The sequence below is a fragment of the Phalaenopsis equestris genome, unplaced genomic scaffold, assembly GCF_001263595.1.
Source record: "Phalaenopsis equestris unplaced genomic scaffold, ASM126359v1 Scaffold000761, whole genome shotgun sequence".
NCBI classification, from domain to species: domain Eukaryota; kingdom Viridiplantae; phylum Streptophyta; class Magnoliopsida; order Asparagales; family Orchidaceae; genus Phalaenopsis; species Phalaenopsis equestris.
The window spans coordinates 1,237,218-1,258,673 of record NW_018165201.1 but is presented as its reverse complement, the minus strand read 5'-3'; the positions used below and the strand labels follow the sequence as shown (position 1 = coordinate 1,258,673).

At 41.1% G+C, this 21,456-nt stretch overlaps 1 protein-coding gene and 1 pseudogene across 10 annotated transcripts in view; one reads left to right on the top strand and one right to left on the bottom strand.

Moving 5' to 3' along the window:
• The window catches only part of LOC110030887 (zinc finger CCCH domain-containing protein 6-like), a 72,531-nt gene extending 57,656 nt beyond the window's left edge, over positions 1–14,875 (bottom strand). For 7 of the 10 annotated variants that reach the window (XR_002294686.1, XR_002294687.1, XM_020733851.1 and 4 more), the window contains exons 1-6: positions 14,813–14,875; positions 14,493–14,650; positions 14,250–14,318; positions 13,954–14,073; positions 13,536–13,826; positions 13,121–13,444 (exon numbers count right to left, since the gene is read on the bottom strand). Coding sequence is in view for 8 of the 10 variants with exons in the window: in XM_020733851.1 (XP_020589510.1) it covers positions 13,121–13,444; positions 13,536–13,826; positions 13,954–14,073; positions 14,250–14,318; positions 14,493–14,650; positions 14,813–14,867 (1,017 nt within the window). In the remaining 2 variants the exon portion in view is untranslated. Of the gene's footprint in view, positions 1–12,370; positions 12,424–13,120; positions 13,445–13,535; positions 13,827–13,953; positions 14,074–14,249; positions 14,319–14,492; positions 14,651–14,812 lie in introns of those variants that run through there. The other 3 variants (XM_020733852.1, XM_020733859.1, XM_020733858.1) reach the window with 2 other exon arrangements.
• A 109-nt stretch (positions 14,876–14,984) lies between these two features.
• LOC110030809 lies at positions 14,985–19,137 on the top strand (annotated as a pseudogene).
• The last annotated feature ends 2,319 nt before the right edge of the window (positions 19,138–21,456 follow it).

Here is a 21,456-nt window from a genome sequence, read left to right as displayed (position 1 = left end):
ACTTTGCTCATACAACCTACTTCATCACAGTTGTAGCACTTGCGAGCCTCCTCCTAGACAGCTGCCCTACTTGAGCTTGAGGCAGCCAAGGCAGATGCATACCTAAAAGTCCATTCAGCTCGGAGTGTAGCCTCCTCCAGTATTATTGCAGCGATCACCTCATCCAGTGATGGGATCGTCACCTGACCTAGGAGGACTGATCTCCTCCGACCAAAGGTTGAGTTCAGATGAGCTAGAAATTGTATAGTCATCATCCGTGCAAAGATCTCCTATTTCTTGCACCCCAGATCACCACCGACATCGATGAGAAGTGCTTAAGATCCATGATCTGTGTACAATTGCTCCAGAACTACGAAGCACTCCTAAATCGATCAATCACCCTGTACCGCCACCTCTATCTCACGCTGAATTTGGAACACCCTCATGCGGTTCTTAGCACCAACATAGATCTCCTTCAGCTTCGCCCATATATCGCTCACCTTTTGAATGTCATCTACTGATGAGGGAATTGACGAAATCATCAAGTTGAGGAACCAGATGTAAAACAAGAAATGTGTGGTCCTCCACTCATCCCTCCCAGCACTGTCACTCTATGGCTCAACACCCGTTAGATATCCGTTTAGTATCTTCCCTACTAAAGAAGCCTTGATCCAACGTGACCAACTCAAATATGTGGTCGGTCAATCAAGTTTCAAATCCACGGGAGGGAGATCTAGTTTCATCTGAGTTTGAGCACATGTTGAGGTAGTGACTTTCGTTGAGAAGCCAACTCCCTGTATGAGCTCTACAAAGACCTTCAGGATCTATCTTCCACAGAACTTCCAAACTTTCACCTCCCGCACTATCTTCGTCTCCAAACGTCCTCATTTTAATTATTAATTAGCCTTTATTGTTCTCTCACGCATGCAGAACCAAAATTATCTCATCCATTGCTTCAATTTCACCCACGCATCACCCCTGCCTTGCTACGAGCTGCTCAAACCACTCTGTCGTGATCCAGCTACCAAAGGCATCGTCAGTTCGGTCCTTGAGCACGCCCGAGCATGTCGTCGACTTACCATCTCGTTGCAATCACGACTGTATAGCGAGTGTTTGCCACACAAGGGCTGCCATTAGTCAAGTAGCGCGTCCTTCTCTTCCCAAATAAGCTTCTACAAGCCTGTCACTTGCTTTCCGTAGAGATTTTGCATGTTGTGATCTTTTCCTTGTCGTTCCAATTAGCGCGATTATCATATCGCGATCCCGTCGTTCCCATCATAGTTAGCTTTAGTCGTGGCTACTTTGTGAGGACGAAGCCAAAGGAAAAGGGAAAAAGGGAGTTCCGAGTCTCTGTATGCTTGAGCACTAGAGACGGCTAGGGTTTAGACTTTGATATTATGAAAAAATAATAGCTTTGAAAATTTAGTTCATTTCATTAATGACTTAAGCTTATATAGAATCTTATATTATATTTACAAATAAATTCCTAAACTTCCTCTATTTACGAATAAGACCACAAATCTAAAAAAAATCTAAAAAAAATCATAAAAATAAATACATAAAAATGACAAAATCATAGCAACATCATTCCAAATAGACTGACAAATTTTATTATATAACTTAGATACAAGTACTTAAATTTGCATTATTCCTTATAACCAAGTTCTCATACTCTAAACGTGATTCTTACCAGGTACTTTTTTTCCAAACTCAAAAATGGTATGCTTACAATGTGAAAAATAACATCAAATATCTTAAAGACTGTAAACACTACAACTGTCAGCACAAATCTCAAAGCATTCAGACGACCCAGATGACGGCCAGACAATCAAGACGTCCAACAATATACTACTGCACAATCGGGAATCAATTGACACATTGCGATGATAGATTCAAGTGGCATGTTACACCGACAGTCCCAAACGATTGGGACGTAGGCACAAATTCTTAATTGCAGCTGATCGATTGACCCTCCATTACCACGGAGGACGAAAACTACATTCGACCAGGCGCCTCGGTCGAACAATCAATCGCTTGGTTTACACTCAGTTGGTCGCATCGGTCGGATGAATTCAAGCAAGCCGGTAGACCGATTACTGCCAAGCTAAAAATCAAACTGTAATACATATATGATATAAAATTCATACGATTAATAAGAATATCCACTGTATTAATAGCAGTTTCTATAACTATTACTTTCTTTTTGTATTTGTACAAAATACACCTCTATAAATAGGGAGAAAAAACATGAATAAAAGAATTTTCATCGACTCTCTCAACAGGCAACCCCTGACGAACTATACTCCCTTTTTCGCTTCTCTTTTAATTCACTTGATCCCCAAACTCTCAAGACATGCTCACAAAGGACAATTTAAGATCCAATATCCTAAAAGGTGGTGTGGAGAGTGTAGATATGTCATAGACGAGAAATGGGAGAGACTACAAAGGAGAAACCTCCAAAGGGAGATAGCATATATGGAACCCAATAGAGAGGCTACACAACCAAACATCCATACACAGGTTCAGGGCCTGCAAGCCTAAATGACCATCATGATGGAGCAATTCGTGATCCTCCAGGAAGCAATCACCAAGAGGAATGACCAACCACACCGTTTGGAGGTAGAATCTCAGGGGCTCCACCCTCGAAGATTCCCACTGGCGAACCCACCTACTCAGGACAATCAAGTTATCGACCAACAGACAAAGGGACAATGCAAGTCCCAACACACTGACATTGGTGCGTCTGCACAGGCGAACAGGCGATGGGAAGAGAGGACGTGAGTGCTTGGCAGCAGCCGCTACTCGCCAAATCAAAGAGACGATAACTCCACCCAAGCCAAGGATCTCTCGCCTGGATTCTCACAAAGGGAGAACCGACACAATCGACCACGTAGCGTTAATCGAATCTTCTGTCAGCCTGCTCTAGATTGATGATTCTATAACGTATCGCCTCTTCTTAACCACCCTGAACGAATCGACCTTTCAATGGTTCAACGTTCTGCCGACCGAAACAATCCCAAATTACTATGAGTTTAAGAGACCATTTCAAATTTCTTAAACGTGTAGAAATCGAGGAAAGACTCAAACACCCTGCTCAACCTCAAGAAAGAAGAAAACGGCAGTCTGCGAACCTACATCACCCGATTCCAAAATGAAATGTTCGAAGTTAGAGACCTAAAGCCTGATATAGCTGGAAAAACCTTGAAATAAAAAGTCCGCGCGAGCGGTTCAGATATGACCTAAATCTGTTTAAACCTACTACTTTTGCAGAAGAATTAGAGATGGTGAACGAGCACATACTCACCGAGGAAGATCTCCAAATCTCTATGAAGGGTAAGCCAGAATTGTCTGCCACCCGTCAAAGAAGCAAAAAGAACGAGGCGAGCCGCGAAGGGCAAAGGACAATAATTAGTCTTCCACCAGTAACCAAATAAGCAACTTTCGGTCCCGAGATCAGCAGAGAAACGACCGAAAGCAACGCTCTGATCAACGGTCAGCTTAATATTATGAACTACTGCATGTTTGCAGGAAAATGCAATGTCTGACACTTCACAACGTGTTGATGGCCGAAATAGTCTAGGCCATCCAAAACAAAGGCTGCTTCAAACTAGCTCCACCATTGAAGGCGACCCCGGCCTTACGGGATCCAAAGAGGTACTGCACTACCACAGTGACCACGGTGACTACACAGAGAAGTGCCAACACCTTCGAAACTTGATTGAAGAACTCATCCGCGTCGGGAAGCTCAAAGAGTTTGTTCCAGTAGGCGCGCACACATAACGACGGGGAAAAAATCCCAACAAGAGATCCCTCCAACGGATTAGTCAGGGCGAACGAGGTCCACATAGCAGGGATAATACATGCTATCTTCGGGGGAGGACCCTGACCCTCTGGTTCAAAGAGATGACATTCAGGAGATGTATGCTCTATCGTTTCGTACGCACGTAACTATTTACGAATTGCCTTTACAGATACAAATCTCTCACCGAAGGGGAACCCCTACAATGAGGCAATCATAGTCACAACGCTGATCAACAACTATCAGGTGGATAGTATTCTTGTTGATACAAGAATTGCAGTAAATATCTTGTTCAAAATGACTATTAATAAGATCGGCTTGAAGGCCGACAAAATGACAGTATCCCCTGGTCCATTTTTCGGATTCTCCAAGGAAAGAAAGGTGTTGGGCCTTGTCGCCCTCGCCATCTCTTGGGGAGAACCAGGGAAGCAGTATAACAACACATATGAGTTCCTCATGGTAGTGTCTTTGTCAACCTATAACGCTATCTTCGGTCAGCCACTCCTAAACAGCTACCGAGCCATCACTTCTACCAACCATGTGGATGTACAGTTCCCAAACGACGACGAAGTAATTATGGTTTGGGGGAACCTGGAAAAGTCTAGAATCTGTTATTTGCAATGGTTTTAAGCGTCAACTATGAACTGCTCGACATCCAGATCTAGAGAGAGGGGGGTCTCGAAACCAGTGAAGTTGTCCTCCATAACCTATGTCCAAAAAAAGAACCCGTTAAGGTTTTCCGGATCATTGAACACTTTGACGCAGACTCCATAAGCCAGTTGATACAGATGCTTCGAGAGCACCATGAAGTGTTCACGTGGACAATAGTGAAATGCACGGTGTTTCACCGACTGAACATCGACCCTTAGTCTCGGCCAGTCCAACAGAAAATCCAATCGAACGCCAGAACTTTGGCAGAACTGATGGCAACAAAGGTGCAAAAGCTACTGGACATCGGCTACATCCATGAAGTCCAGCACTCGATGTGGCTCTAGAAAATCGTTATGGTCAAGAAAGCCAATGACATGTGGCGGATGTGAGTCGACTTCACCAATCTCAAAGTCGAGTGCTTCACGGTGCCGAAATCAGGTACCCGATTATGAAAAATACTAACATTCGCTTTGATTATTTCCACTGGAAGACTTCAACCATACTTCCAGATGCATCTGATCCGGGTCATCACGGTCCATCCTTTGAAATTTGTATTCACGCAGCCGGAGCACTCCGGTCATGTGCTGAAGCGGGCGGTAGAACTAACCGAATTTAACATCACCTATGTTCTTCGAACGACAATCAAAGCCTAGACAATCGCTGATTTCCAGGTTGACTTTTCCATGACAGATTAGCTGGACAAGGGAATCGCCACTGAAAATAGGACGTAGATCTTGTATGTCAATGGAGCCTCCAAACAGACAATAGCAGGAAGGGGACTAGTCCTATGCAGCCCAGCCGGAGAGCATCTTTACCAAACGATCTCGGTGGAGTTCGACGTCACAAACAATTAGACAGTATGAAACACTAATCACCGGACACCGTTTGGCCTACGAGATATGTGTCTGGGACATCCTAAAAAGGTTTGACTCCTTACTAGTTGTGAATCAGGTTAACAGAGAATTTGAAGCCAGAGACGAGCAGATGACCAGATACCTTAATAAGACGAAAAAAGAAATTGGAAGATACAAGAGCTTTCGCATCGAGCACGTCAGCTAGGGGGACAATTAAGTTGCCAATATCTTTTCCAAACACATCAGTTTGGGAGGAATACACAGAAAAATTACCGGGCCAACGGACGACAAACCGGAGGCCATGGAGGCAGCGGTTGACGAGAACAGGAGTTGGATGGATCCATACATCCACTACTTGGAGATTGGAAGAGTAGAAGAATGCATCAAAGCATTTTAAAATTAAAGCTGCCCTGAACCTGTTAATCGACGGAAATTGTTTAGGAGGTTGGTTATTTCAGTATACTTAAGGTGCTTGAAAGAGGAAGTCCAAGATGTGCTTCAAGAGGTGCATTCTGAAAAATGTGGCAATCATTCCGGAGGATAGACTCTTGCTTATCGCGTACAAAGACAAGGATACTTCTGGCTGATGCTCCTAAAGGACGCAGCAGATTCTCGAGAAGGTGCGAACAGTGTCAAAAATACGCACATTTACATCATCAACTGGCTCGGAAGCTACAGAAAATAGTCAGTCCTTGGCCGTTCGCCGTGTGGGGACTTGACAATCTCGGGCCTTTTCCTCCGTCGAAAGGCCAGAGAAAGTTTCTTTTGGTAGTGGTTGATTATTTTTTAAAATGGATTGAAGCAAGACCACTTGCTCAAATCAATGTGGAGGCAGTCCGACATTTCATATGGTCTGATTTGATATGCAGGTATGGGCTACTGCTTATCATCATCACCGGACCAGCGAGCAAAAAATTTCTGCGCAAAAAAGGGATTGACCTGAAGTTCGCCTCAGCCCATTACCCTAGAATAAATGGGCTGTTCGAGGCAGCTAACAAACTCATCATAACCCTATCTATTATGGAAAAAGTTCGAACCAAGGGAAGTCGGGTGGATCCGCTACCCTCGGTGCTCTAGGTGATCTAAATGACACCTACTACGACGACTGAATAAACTTTGTTCATGCTAACCCATGGGATGGAGGCCGTGTTACCGGTCGAATATAATCATCACAACCTCCTCGTTCTTCGGAGATGAATTGGCCGAGTGACAACTGGCTAACATTGAAGGGGCGATGCTAGCCCTCGAACTTTCGAAGGAAACACGAGCCAGCACTTCGACAAGAGGAGATTAAGAGGCGAACCGCCCGCTATTTCGACAGACATGTTCGGGAGAGGACTTTTGTCTCGGGAGATCTAGTCCTAATGAAGGCCGATCCAGTAGCTTGAGGACAGGCAGTCAGTAAGTTGGACCAAACTTGGAGCAGGCATTACATTTTCTGCCAACGGATCTCACCCGGGGCGTATCGACTAAAGACAAACGCTGGAAAAGAACTCTCTCGGACATGGAGCGAAGATGACTTGAAGAAATTTTTTCCTTAAAAAAACTCTTTATTTTACAAATTTATTCCTTGTATGCCCGAAGGAAAGTGTCTTTATTTATTGTAATTTTCCTTAAAAAAAATCAAAGTAATCCTTATCTCAATGTCTCAACTTCCTAAGATACTTGGAGAACTTGGCTCAACCGAACTCCGCCGAGCGATTGTCCTTACCAATCAAACAATCAAACTTTAGGCCGAACCGAGTGAAGGTTCAAGGAGAGACACCGCTGACCAGTCAATCATAAAGATAACCACAGCATAACAGAAATAAGAAACCACGGATAAGAAAGGGCGAGGAAAATAAAACAACTGAGAAAGAAAAAAAGGTAATTTTATTCCAAATGAAAGATACAAGACACCTCTGACCAACAAACATATCAATTACATACTTCACAGCTCTTTAGCCTGAAACTAACCCTTGGAAGAGAAGGTCGGTCCATAGTATGAGTAACGACCGACACCGCTAAGGAGAGAGGACCTTGTCATTCAGAAGCAAGCGCAACCCTCTATCTAGAACGTCGTAGCGACTAAGAGGTTGGTTGTGCCCGATTGTCTTTCTCCAAGAAATCCGGCTTGGTCCAATCTCTTCACCACAGTCTTCCTCTGTGTATGAAATACCGCCCAAAGATGTGAAAGATATGAAAGGGAGCTAAATGCCCTGGCATATTAGATACACAGGAAGCCATTGCCGCGAAGACCTAAGACGTCAAACTCTTTTGGATCCCCCTCGACTCGGAGGGGAAGAAGGGGGCAGGAAACACTATCTGAGAGGTCGCCTCTAGCCAAGAGATCCACCTCGGGTCCCTTCCAATTGGGCCTAATGATTCCTTCACGCCCCGAAGCCTCTGCTCGGAAAGCAAAATGTGGCTGTGAGCGAAAGGAATCTTTGCCCGCACTCCCGCAGGGTTTTGGTTATCTATCGCGATTATAGAAAACTAAAACGAGGGGGAGCAAAACCCATTGCCACCAGAGTTGTCATCCTTCACTCGATCCCCAAACTCTCGGCGACGACAAGATCCATGCCTGAAGGGTGACAAAGAGATAAAGATCCGCATGGACGGGAAAATTCGATATAAATCTTCAAAAATCCATAAAGGACGACCACATAATATTACCATGAGACCTAGTGATTCGAGAGAGATCGATCGACTTATCAGTCACCCCAAGGGGGAGGCAATCGATCGGAAAACTTAAAATACCTTCCGGTCGCGGGCTGATAGAGTCATTTAGTAGGTCATCTAAGAATGACTCTCCCCTTGCAAGCGACAAATCCGCAAAAAGGGGAGTGAAAGTCAACCCAAAAACCATGGTCATCACCCTCTTAACTAACAAGAAGATCTGAGTCGGGAGAAAAGGTGAATCAGGGTTGATATCCACTTAAAAGGCGACATGGTGCCCGCACACAAGTGAAATAAGTGTTAACCAACTTAGGCACTTCAATTTAAATCAGTTTCTCAGAATTCATGGCCTACCCGAGAGCAAGTCTCTCTAAAGGGGTCGATGTCCCAGGTAAATAAAAAACTTCACAAACCAAAAATAACAAAAATAGATGTAAAAAGACAAAAAAAAATTAATGTAAAGAAAATATTACAAGTATTTTTGCATGATGCTAACAGCTTCTTAAAGGCGAGGAGAAGACTTCATTTATGCAGAGGGTCTTATCGGGTGTACGAATCTTCCTCTCTTCCCGAACTATCCTCCTCCTCGGGACTCTCTGTCGGCTCATCGCGGGTTAAAGTTGAAAACTCCCTCTGGTTGGAACACTTAGGGTCGACCAAGCCACGACGGATGGATTGTTGAATGACACAGTCCACCCCAATTTTAGAGTACTCCGCCCGACCATCATCATATTGCTCTCTGGAGACCAACGAAGTGACCTTCTCTTTCATCTTAGTGTTTTCCTTCTCCAGAGCCGCCATAGTCCCAAGGGATTCTTTGTTGGTCCTCACAGACTCGTCAAACTTGAGCTTCAAAAGATATTGGTCATCGCGAGCCCTTCTCAGATTCACCTCCAGTGAAGCTTCCTTCTTCTGAGTTTCCTCCAGCGACTGCTCCACCTCGAGTAGGGCTATCCCAAGGAAATGGGTGCTTTGCGCTACCATTAACTACCGCAGGTCCACGTTCTGGAAAAGCTCTTGGTGTTTGAAGCCCCCCCCCCCCCCCCCCCAACCACAGTAGATTCAGGAACGCCAAAGGCAATTCTCTATTGGCATCCGTCTGCGGGTACAAATCAAATGATCAGTACCGCTTGTTGGCATCCTCCCATATCCATCCAGACTCTCGGGCACAAGCTCCCACACGGACCCCCTCTTTCTTTTCATGTGAGGGGTGGTGAAGCATCTGCTTCCTCCATCAGCTGCTTTCCCCGACAACGTACCGTTGCTCCCTCACGCAAGTGCGGAGGCTCATTCTTGGAGGATGAAAACGGCTTCCCCTAGGAAGAACTAGATGAAGAAGAAGGGACAACTTGACTTGCTTTGTCCCTCTTAGTCAGAGAAACAAAGGAAGAACCACCAACTTGAGGATCTAGCTGAACAACAATAGTCGGCGACGTACCAACTTGCAAGTTTGCAGCAGACGAAGAGGGAGCTACGGTCATGGCTTTGTCCCTTTGGAAACGGGCTCTCTCTCATCACCTTCCCCTACATTAACAAAGCGAGAATAATGTTTTCGAGAGATAGCAGTGAACTTGCCAGTAACCTGTTACTGAATAAAAACACTATGAGCAGACACGTAGACAATGTATTTTGCAGCTACATTGTAAGGGAGCAGATATTCGTCTCCTACAAGATTACGTGACTTCGAGGGACGCTTCTGCTTCTGACGCTTAGTGGCCAACTTTTCCTTCACCTTCCTCGCTTAAACACCCTCAATAATATCCAAATCAAGACACAACGCTTCCATCATCTCACCCGTTAACGCATGAGTAACCGCCGCCTCTGCAATATATTGCAGGATTGACATATGACCGTTGGTCAACATCTCCCTGATGACATCCATGCTCTATGGGGAGAGACTTCAGCTTGGACACCGAACATCTTGCTGGCTTGTGTCGAATCTCCCAATTAACAAAGTAAGAACCAACCAAGAACTACTTCTTCCATACATTTATTTTTCTCTCCACCCCTATAAAGTGGAGCTCTTTCCCATCAAGAACATGACAAAACCCTCCCTATTGACCTTAAACGAGAAAAAAATATTTTAAAAGATCGAAATTGCACGAGATGCGCTCCCATTGATAGAAAAAAAACAACCTTATCGTAGCCATGGAGTTCGTCATCACTTGCGCCGGAATAACCCCATACGTGTTAAAGGCACTCCAGAGCTCAATGCACAGAGGCAACTGGAGACTGCACTTGAACTGGTCTTGGTAAAATATTAGATCCTTACCCAAAAGTTTCGTCGTCAGAACCGACCTCGACAACTTCCAAAAGGTGACACTGTCCTACATAGCATACCTCGTCTGCAACTCCTTCAATTCGTTCTCCATTTAAAATGAAGGGTTGTGAGAGAGTATTTCGAGGCTATTAAAGAAAATTGAAGGCGGTTGAAAGGGCGAGACGAGAAAAGAAAAAAAACTAAAAGCTCAGATGCAATAATCGGAATGCGTAAAGTAAGAAACAATGGTCCAACGCTCTATTTATAGGGCGGACTCGAAAAACGAAGCGTCGCACAAGAATGAGTAACAAACCAAACATTTTTTTTCAAATTTATTCAAATGTCTTTTCATTTCTAAATAACATTATTACAAGTCTAAAATAAAATGTTTTATGAGCAGGTCTTCCAAGGCTTTAGGGGGGATGACCCTTTATGAGCCAACCTTCGAAGGACAATCGACCTCCTATTCTAAGTCGTTCCATCCGGTTGGCCTTGAGGTGAAATTTGGTCAGGTTAATCGACTCCTAAAGCGCTCCGAGCTCACACAACACCTCGGTCAGACCATCCGGCAAAGCATCAACCTCCGCCTGCAGGGTCCACACAACCGAGCTTGGGAACATCAGAGGGGCTGAGACCTCCCGTCGTGCCAGGCCTCTAGTCGATCCCTCTGATGAACCAACCCCCACTGCTGAGGGCTCGACCCCACCTATCTGTTGTCCCATGGCTCCAAGGGGAGGAGCCCGATGCTCCGTTCACCTCTAACCAATATCAACGGCGGGCAAAGGAACAAATTAGTGGTATCCTCTCGAAATGGCTGTTGACAGGGCTTCCGTAAGCTCAACATGCAAACCAACCACAAAAGTAACGAACTCCGCAGAATCTTTCGACTGCACGCCATACTGATGACCCTTTGACTCAGACAATGTATCTGCATATGAAAAATGTCAAGAAACAGTTAAACAACGATGATGTCCATACACAAAAAAAGAATTTTGTTTTTGTCATACTCATAAATCGATCCAATTAAGAAATGGTCTCCAAACATTTTCCCCCTACCTTCGTTGCGAGGTGCCTTCACCTTTAGGTAGTAGCAATTAAGGGGGACACCAATCTTTGTTCCCTCTAGAGCTTCTGCGCCCCCAACGACGCCTTCAGTAAACAAAAGCCGACTGGCCTCCAAAGCTAGGATCCACAGCCGGCTCAGGAATCGCAGTCTCCTGACAAGGAACTCAGGGTCCCCAAATGAGCCGACTTGATCGGCCGGTGCAGGTTTGGTGACCGCTTTTCCTACCTGACCTTGATTCTCTTTGCAGGAGCCGAAGGCCTGTAGCCCCTCTTCGCCATAGTCTCGGGGTGGGTCTACATAGAGTTTCCTCATATCGTCGACCATGATTCGAATCGGTTGATCAAAGAAAAATTAATGACAACGGATGCAATGCCAACCCTATGACTTTATTTACAGAGTAAATTGGGCACGAAATCTGAGGGAAGTTGATTATTAAATTGACTTTCTTGATTTTAGTATCATTGAATACTAATAATCTTTCGGTCCTTATCATAGCTATCACTTCCAAGGAGCAGAAAAATTCGGGGAACTGCTATGTATACACAACTGTCAACACAAATCTCAAAGCATTTGGATGGCCAAAATGACAGTCAGACAAACAAGAAATCCTACCATATGCTACTGCGCGACCGGGAATCAACCAACACATTGCGTCAAGAGATTCAAGAGCACTTCACACCGACAGTCTCAACCGACCGGGACATAAACAGGAATTCTTGATTAAGGCCGATCGATCGACTAACCTTTACTGCGGCGGACAAAATGTACATTCGACCAGGCGCCTCGGTCGACCAATATAACGCTCGGTCGCCACTCAACAGGTCGCTTCAGTGGGTTGAATTCAAGCAAGTCGGACAACCGATTATAGTCATGCTAAAATTCAAATTGTAATGCAGATGTGGTATAAGATTCATACGATTAATGAGAATATCCATTGTATTAATAGCAGTTTCCATAAACATTCTCTGCTTTTTGTATTTGTACAAAATACATCTCTATAAGTAAGAGGAAAAAATACGAATAAAGAGACCTTTCATCGACCCTCTCAGCAACCCCTGACAAGCTATACTCCCCCTTTCTCTTCTCTTCTCCTTCACTCGATCCCCAAACTCTCGGAGCGTGTTCACAAATGACAATTTATGATCCAACAAAGACACTGCTGATAAACAAATATGATTACTTCTACCTCAACCAATTTCTTCTAAAAAAAGTTAATAGTGTGTAACAAGAAAAGGTATTTTTATTTAAATAAAAGCACGCAAAAAATGAAAATAATATCAAAGATCTAAAAAGCATGCTGATGAACAAATATGTTTGCTTCTACATCAACCAATTTCTTTTAAAAAAGCTATTATTGCGTAAGGAGAGAAGGTATTTTTATATACATAAAACCAAGCAGAATGCAGGTATCAAATGCATCCAACCTATCACAGCATACTTTTCAAAGATAAAGAAACACAAAGCATAAACCAATGAATTAAAAACCTCTCCCATGTGATAAGTACTACAATTTCAAAAGGAAAAGTCTACTGCCATATTCAAAATTTTACTAGAATACGAAGGCTAGAACTCTGTAAGTTCAAGATTTATACTGGGGAAATATAAAAGTTTTCTGTCATAATTCTCATAGTGTATAAAATAAAGGCACAATGTCAACATCATTATTTTAATTGATAACATCACAAAGTGTTTTCTCGATCAAAACAAGGTAAATTATAAAGCTTATAAAAATGTACGAAGAAGAACATTTCATAAAGAAAAGAAATGAATATATCTCCATTACACAACTAAAATAAAAATTTGGATATCAGTATGATTCATTCATTATCTTGAAGAGAGAGGAATGGACTTACTGGTCGAAGGGGAAGGCCTAGAGGATTCAGTGAGCAATTTGTTGCAGTTATGCTCCAGTTTGGTGGATGATGATATCTACATGCGGCCCCAAATTTACACTGCCCTGTTCTCATGAAAAATTGACACTCAGGTTGACCAGGTCTCTGTGGAAGGTTCTGCTCTATCTGATTATTATTAGTTGAAGGCCCAACTAAAGAAGTTACAAGAGGATAGGAACCAGAGTATGCTGATGCAGAGGAAGACAACTGAGAATGTTGCCAATAAAGTGGTTCTACTTGAGTAGATTGTTGAGCGCCAGAAGAAGCAGACTCATTTATTGGTGTCTGCCTCATTAAATAGACAACACAAAATAGAAACATAAATTAAGGGTTTCAACTTATATCACATGAAGTAAGCAAAGCACCAAGAACAAACCGGATAAGCATTCCAACCAGGGACTGGAAGAACCCTAGGTGAAAACAACACGGGGCCATATGAACTTGGCATGTATGCACCAGACAATGCCGAAGAAGACCTCCCAACCTGCCAAACTCCCACCTCAGGGTACTGTTGTGGTGTAGCAATAGACGTAGTTGGCACCATTGGATAAAACACAGGTGCAGGAGAGGGCATAGAGGCGCTAGTAGTTTGTGGATGATGGAATTTACAAGTTAAGCCAAATTTGCATTTCCCCGTCTTCATAAAGTATGAGCACTCTTCCTCACCCTACATCTCATATCAGAACATAGCAATTAGAAAAAAGTACACCCAGTTTTACTAAATGCAAATTACCAAGACATAATCTAAGAACTTGAGCATTTTCATTAAACATCTTTGAAAATTTGAAGCCAACCGGGCGTAGTGGATATCCATAGCTGTTCAATAAGACCAGCTGAACGGATCCATCTCCTTGTCTAGGATGGTGGTATTTGCAAGAAGAGCCAAACTTACAAGTCCCAGTCTTCAAGAAGTACTGAAAAATCAGACAAAAGGTAGAAAATTTCTTCACTCTTTTCAGCAGAACAGTAACGTCAGTAAAATAAAAAAACTACGAAAACACTTTCAACTCAAAAATTTATAAGCATGCATGTAATTCCCAGGTATCGCATTGTCCAACGGCAACAAACAAAATACAAAGGGCCCCAATACCTCACAAAAAGGCTGGCCATAGCGTTCCGGATACTCTCCAGCTACCAGCCTCGCAGGCCCGGCTACCTGCTGAAAATAAACAATTTCGTAAATTCGTCTACAAATGCAGGGTCACTTCCAGCAACTTAGCATAAAAACTCTTCAAATATTATCTACTTAGATTAAACAAAAGAATTCCAAACAAAATCATCTCAAGACACATTAAGAAGAAAGCGAACAATTGTAAAATTCGGCTATCCTCACCGTACTGACGCGATCAAGGGGGTGATGGTAGCGGCATCTCTCACCATACCCACAAGTTCCGGTCCGCAAATAGTAAGCGCAGTCCCGCTTCCCCGGTCTCTCTGGTAACCCGCCACCACGATTGCCGCCACCACCAAGTTCCAAACGCCACATGGACTCTAAAACAATGCAAAATCAACACAGAAAATCGCTGCAGTCAATCAAACAAATTCCAAACAAATGCTAAGCTATAAACCCTAAGAACCATTCCACAAAACCAGACCAGTGAACAAAGGGGGAAAAAGAAGGGTCCAAGAGATAGGCAGTGCGGAGGAGCATACCTTGGAGTCCACTGTCGGGATCCGGCTGATGGCCATCACCGCCATACGGATCCATGTCGGCTGGGCGCCCCCGCCGACAATCGAAGCGGCCCGGCGGCGATCGGAGCTCGGATAAGCTCTGAAAATCTTCGATCGCAGGGCTTCGGAGCAATGGAGTGGGGGAAGACCTAAGATGGAGGAATCAGGGTTTCTACTTCCTACTCGATTCTCCCTCGACTCCCCCTCGTGCTTCTTCTTCCTGTTTTCAAAGCAGTTTTTTCGTCGGCGTCCGTTGGTTTATATACCCGCCATGAAAGCAATAAAGGCAACATTTTAGTAATTTCAGCGAAGAAGCTCGCAATGGTAATTCCCTGTAGAGCCAAATAATTGAGATTTTATGTTGAAATTTTAATACTAGACCCCCGGAGTTGGAATAAATAACGATATTGGCACTGCGGGGACCGCCCGTACGTGAGGGAAACGAGTCGTGAGTTGGACACGTGGTAAAATTTTATTCATCGGTGGAAAGCTCGAGCACAACAGCCCCGGGAGGGAAAACTGTCGGCCAAAACATCCGTGTTGCGGACTTCCCGCATAAAATGCTCGTTGCTTCCCCACAAGAATGAGATTTTTAAGGTTGGCGCATGCCGCATGCGTAAAATTTCGTCTATTTCTAAATTATAGTTTATATGCGTTCAAATATGATCCTAGTAGATCAACGGTCCACAAGGTCCATGCGGAAAATTAATTAAAAAAAAGTGAGGTTGACAATTTTATTTACTTTTAAATATTGGTTTTAAAACCGAATTTGACCAATCGGTTCAAAAAGGATAACTTATTCACTTTCTAATACACGCGCGCGCGCCCCCATATATATTATTAGTATATATATATATATAGATTTGTTTCAAAGGATAAGATATTGCATCTAGACAGGGTAGGTATGATCGATGGTATTCATGATAGTATTGTGGCATTGTAGTATAACACCAACACTATAATCAATATTACTAATACTATATAAAAAAAAAAAACAAAAACATCATTTGCACCTAATCCGAACTCAGCTCATCTGGATGTAATATATATATTTTTTTCCTTTCAAAGGAGATAATTTTTAAACTTGAGGAAGGCGATAAACCAAGTAATGTCTTTTTACAAGTAAAAAGAGTTTCTATGAAACATGATTATCTTATATGATCATGACATGAGTAAATCTTAAAATAAATAAATAAAAAAATTTATTTTTTATCAAAAGGAAAAAAGGACACATGAAGAAGATTTATTTTGATTTGAAGAAGAAAAAGTAGTAAGAAGATGAAAATCATAAAATTGATATATTAGTGAGGTGATGTGGGTACTTTTGTAAATTTTACAAGTTATAAAATTGATAATGCTCTATTGGTTATTAAAGATAATAGACGTAAGAGGTGATGAATTTAAGACTAAAATTATTCCAATAGTATGTATTTTTTGCATTTAAGCCAAAGATTGGATGTCCACACACACACACACACACACACACACACACACACACACACACACACTTACATGTCGATATCCCTGGATCACTTACATGTCGATATCCCTCTTTGTGTGTGTGTATAGGATTAGAGGTTCATACACTATAGAATTAGAGAAGCATGTCAAAACAAAATCAAGTATTCTTTGTGTTGACGGGTATAAATTTATCATTGATGTTTTGCCCTTTAAGATTTATGAGGGTTTGTTGATTAACTTTATAAAAAATAAACTAAACAGACTCTATATGTTATATAATTTAATGTCATTTGTTGATGCATTAATAGACAAGCGGTGTCTCATAAAATCAAGAGTAATATTAAGAATACGGCACTAAATACAAAAAAAAAAGCCATTGTGAAAGTTTTCACTAGTGATTTGGAAAAATAACATAAAATAATGATTTTGTCAAATAAGAGATTCTAAAAGATAGATTTAAACTCTAAAATAAGGAAAAAATTAGTAAAAAAATTTAAGTTTGTCGCTGATAATCTAAGATATGTATTACAAGTCCAAATTAAATTTTATGAATAATGATAAGAAGGTGCATGCTATTCAAATATAATCATTTAGCTAGTACATAAGAAATGTAAACTCCAAATGAAAGAATATTAACTGTAATATCTAATTTCATAAATTATCATAAATTCATCGCTACCATTAAAATTGGTGGTTACCATAGATTCCTCATTAAAATGTACAATAAAAATTCTTAAATGGGGGCCTTTATAAGGTCATAAATGGATGACCTATAACAACCACACATGTAAGCAATAAAGTCTTTAATGGTGGTTGCAATTAATATTAGATGGTGAACACTCTTGTATAGAAACTCATATAATTCTCACTTATAAAATATCCCACAATAAAAAAGCAACAAAGTAAGAAGATGAATCTTCTCCACGAATGAAATGAAGTAGCCTTTTGAGTGCTTGAAAGTGGAGTTCTTTGACTTTTTCAAGGAAAAAGTTTAACTCTTATCTTTGCATTAGATGACTACATTTTCTCTCAACAATATAAAGTGATATTTCATTCACATTTCTACTTTTATATGAAGCTCAAATCTTAATATATATTTTTTTGAAGCTTAAAAATATGTGCAGTCATGGGCATGGTTCATTAAGCCAAATCACATAAATTTTGTCATTCACTTTAATGACTCTTAATATCTCTTTTATAGTTATTTTATGATAGATTTAATTTTATGGCAATGTCTAGCTGGACGATTGGTATCAAAAGAAGAGTATGAAAAATATAATGGTTGTAAAGTTGGAGACGAAATTTGATGACTAAAAAAGATTAGTTTTGGTGGATAAAGATGTATGTTGTACAATAAAAATTTATAAAAGTACGCATGGGACATAACAAGATACCAAATCATTAGTGAAAAAGATAATATATTTTTCTATAAGAAGGCTCTCTAAATGACTTAATCTTATTTAATGAATAAGCTCTTGATAAGATCTTACAAAATAGCTATATAAGTCTTGCGGCTCAAATTGGAGTTTTTACATATGATCAAAACTCTATAATAAATTGTACACACGCGCGCGCGCGTATGTACATATATACATGCATACATGTATGCATACATACATACATACATGCATGCATGCATGCATACATACATACATATATAGATATATATTATATATATCAAATCTTAAGTGTGTGGACAAAATATTAAACTCTAAAAAAGGAAAAATTATTATGTGTGGTTACCTATATAAACTTGTGAAGAGTGGCATACTCAAATCTCAAGAGATTTCACACATAGAAGCTTAAAAAGGAGAGCACCATGCATTAAATAAACATCCTTTCATCATTCCTCCAATCATAAATCACACCTCTTCCTCTCTCTCTCTCCAAAATAAATAAATATATCACACTCAATTTGTAAGTACAACATAAAAGACTCTCCTCCTCTCCTCCAAGCCAAAGATAAGAAAAGCAGGACCTCTTCCCTGTTCCCCCATGCTTCTCCTCCTCAAGCTCCACCAACACCCTCTTCTCCTCCCCCGACCACTTCCCCGCCGCCAACCTCGCACACCAAAACTTAGTCGTCCTCTCATGCCTCACCGCCACCGCCACCGCCTGCCACTTCATCCTCATCACCATCACATGGCTCTTATTCATCTCCATTAATGGCGACAACCACAACAGCAGTTGCAAGGTAGAGCTGAAACCATGGCTTTTCTGGTGCCGCCATGGCACCAAGCTTTTCACCATTGAAGGAAATAAGCCACTCGACGTTATTTGGGATCTCTGAAACGCTAAATTCAGCAATGAAGATCAGAACTCCTCGCCGGAACCTTTGTCTGATTACTACGTAGCAGTTGTCTCCGATAATGAAGTTGTTCTTCTGCTCGGCGATCCTAAGATGGAAGCTTGTCGGAAAACAGGGCGGTCGCAGCCGGCTGTGATTGAAGCTTTTCTGTTTTCCAAGAAAAAACATGTTTTTGGGAAGAAGAGTTTTGTGACAAGACTAAAGTTTGATGAACAGGGGAGTTTTCATGAGGTTTTTATAGAGTGTGATGATAGCTCTCATGTCATGAATTTGGTGATTAAGATTGATGGGATGGAAATGGTGCGGGTGAGAAATTTGCAGTGGAAGTTTAGAGGAAATGAGAGGTTTTTATTGGGGAAGGTGAAGGTGGAGATGTATTAGGATGTTTATGATTGGTGGGTTAAGACAAGCATTGTTCATATTTAAGCCGGCGAAGAAGGTGTTATGTTCTTCTTCATCTTCCTCTCTGAGATCTCTGATGGTGGAAAATGGATGCAGCATTTATTCTGATTTCTGCCTATTTCTGCACGCTTGGTAGATTTGAGTGATGTGATGAACTTGGTGGGATTGATTGATCTAAAGTTTTTAGCTGGAATAGAATGCATGGTTCGAAATTTTTATTATTCTTATTTTATTATGAACACAGAGAGAGAGAGAGATGGGTTGGCAGTCACATGGGAGGGAAGGAGAAGGTGCATGGGAGAAGTTTGGTAACAGCTTGTCATTGATCAATAAAGCCACTAATTTGGGAGATGACAGATGAGTTTCACATTGAAATGGGATTTCAATAATTATTATGTATCCTAATAAGGGGTGTAAACGAGCCGAACACGAGCAAGCCAAGCTCAGCTCATGTTCGGCTCGTTTATATTTCGAGCTCAATAAGTGTGTTCGTGTTCGGCTTGTTTGCTTAACGAGCCGAACACGAGTTGTTCACGAACAAAGAGTCCTTTTAACAATCCTAATCATTTAGTCATAAGACATAAGACAATAAGAGTTTGAACAAGTTTTAAAAATTATTATTTATATTAAAACATCATTTGAATCTAATTTAATGATTTTTATTCTATTTTCTTTATCAATATTTTAATTGATTATAAATCTTTGTAGCTTTGTAGTCAATTAGATTTTTTTAAAATACTACTTAATATATATATATAAACTTGATAAGTAGTACTTCGAGCCAAAACGAGCCAAACACGAACGAACACATCTTAGTTCGTGTTCGGCTCGCTAACTTATCGAACGAAATTAATGAGCCGAACACGAGCTTATTGACGAGTCGAACACGAGATGTTCACGAACAATGAGCCTTTTTGACAGCCCTACCAAAAGCAAAATTAACAATTAATTATATAATTAAAAATTTGGCCAGATCTTGACTCATTTTCTCCACCAAGACCAACTAAAATACAATTATTGCACTAAAAATTTTGGTTGTAAACAATAAAAAATTGTTATTTGTGGATGAAAATATAATTTTGGTTGATTAATTTTGCTATAAATATTGATCATGGTTTAATATGTGATGGCATGGTTCTATGACGCATATATAGAGCAACATGGGAAGGGGAAGTGCAACAACTGTAACAAATCTATCAAACTTGCGTCATGATCTATCTCGTACCCACTCCATTAATGTCACGAGATCATAAGAAATTTTTTACATTTTTATTTTGAGAAAAAAAATTAGATTATAATTTTTTATCAAAATTTATTAAGCTGGATCTTTAAGTGGTTAGTTTGGGGCGGCGCTGCGGTATTGGTGCGGTGACAGCACCGCATCTCTTATTTTTGATCTGTTTGGGCAAACTGTGTTTTGCCAAATTTTAAAAAAGATGCCGTTGAAATATGTGTTCTCCCATTATTCCCGGCTAGGTGCGAAGACGGCTCTCTAGTTATGACCTGACCTTTAAGAAAAAAAAAATTTGTAATAACTGCCGCAATTTTTTTAACATCAAGTTATTATTCCGTAGTTTTACAATTATTTTTTTATTAGCTGTAGCTGCCCCAAACAGACCCTCATTTTGATATAAGGTTGAATCACAAAATTGTTAGATTCATGTTTACATGAACACAATGCATGATGTTAGATATGACACATATACCAGATAAATGACAGATGCTAGAGCGGAACAGAGCGAGCCAGTGGAGCGGAAGCATCTATCCAATCGGAGGAATTACGTTATGTGGGTTGGGGTGCAGGGGAAATTTTGTACATATTGTACGACAGAGCTATATATATGTATGTATGTATATATATATATATATATAGCTCAAAAAGGTCCTATAGGGGTCCCTTTTGGGTTTCCTCATGTTGGTTTCACCCTTCTAAATGCTAGAAGTCGATACCACACACTTGGAACCACAAAAGAGGACGGAAATAGGTCAAATTACAATGAGGCGGGCACCACTTCTAAGGTTCTAAGATAGTCAAAGGGAGATCCCTAAGGCTAGATCCTAAACCCTAAGAGGAAGACTAGACCTCACTAAAAATGAGGTCAACAAGGGGACACGTGCGCGTCTCGAGGGAAGAGTAAGAAGTAAAGCCGAACACGAGCGAGCCCAGACCCAACCCGTATTCGGCTTGTTGATATTTCAAGCTCAAAAGGTGTGTTCGTGTTCGGCTCATCTGCTTAACGAGCCGAACACGAGCCTTTCACGAGCCGTTCACGAACAAATAGTTATTTTGACAACCCTAATCGCGTAGTCATAAGATGTTAAGGATTGTGACAAGATTTAAAATATCATTTGAATCTAATTTAATAATTTTTATTCTATGTTCTTCATTAATTCTTTTAATTGATTATAAATCTTTGTAGCCTTGTAGTCAATTAATATTTTAAAAAATACTACT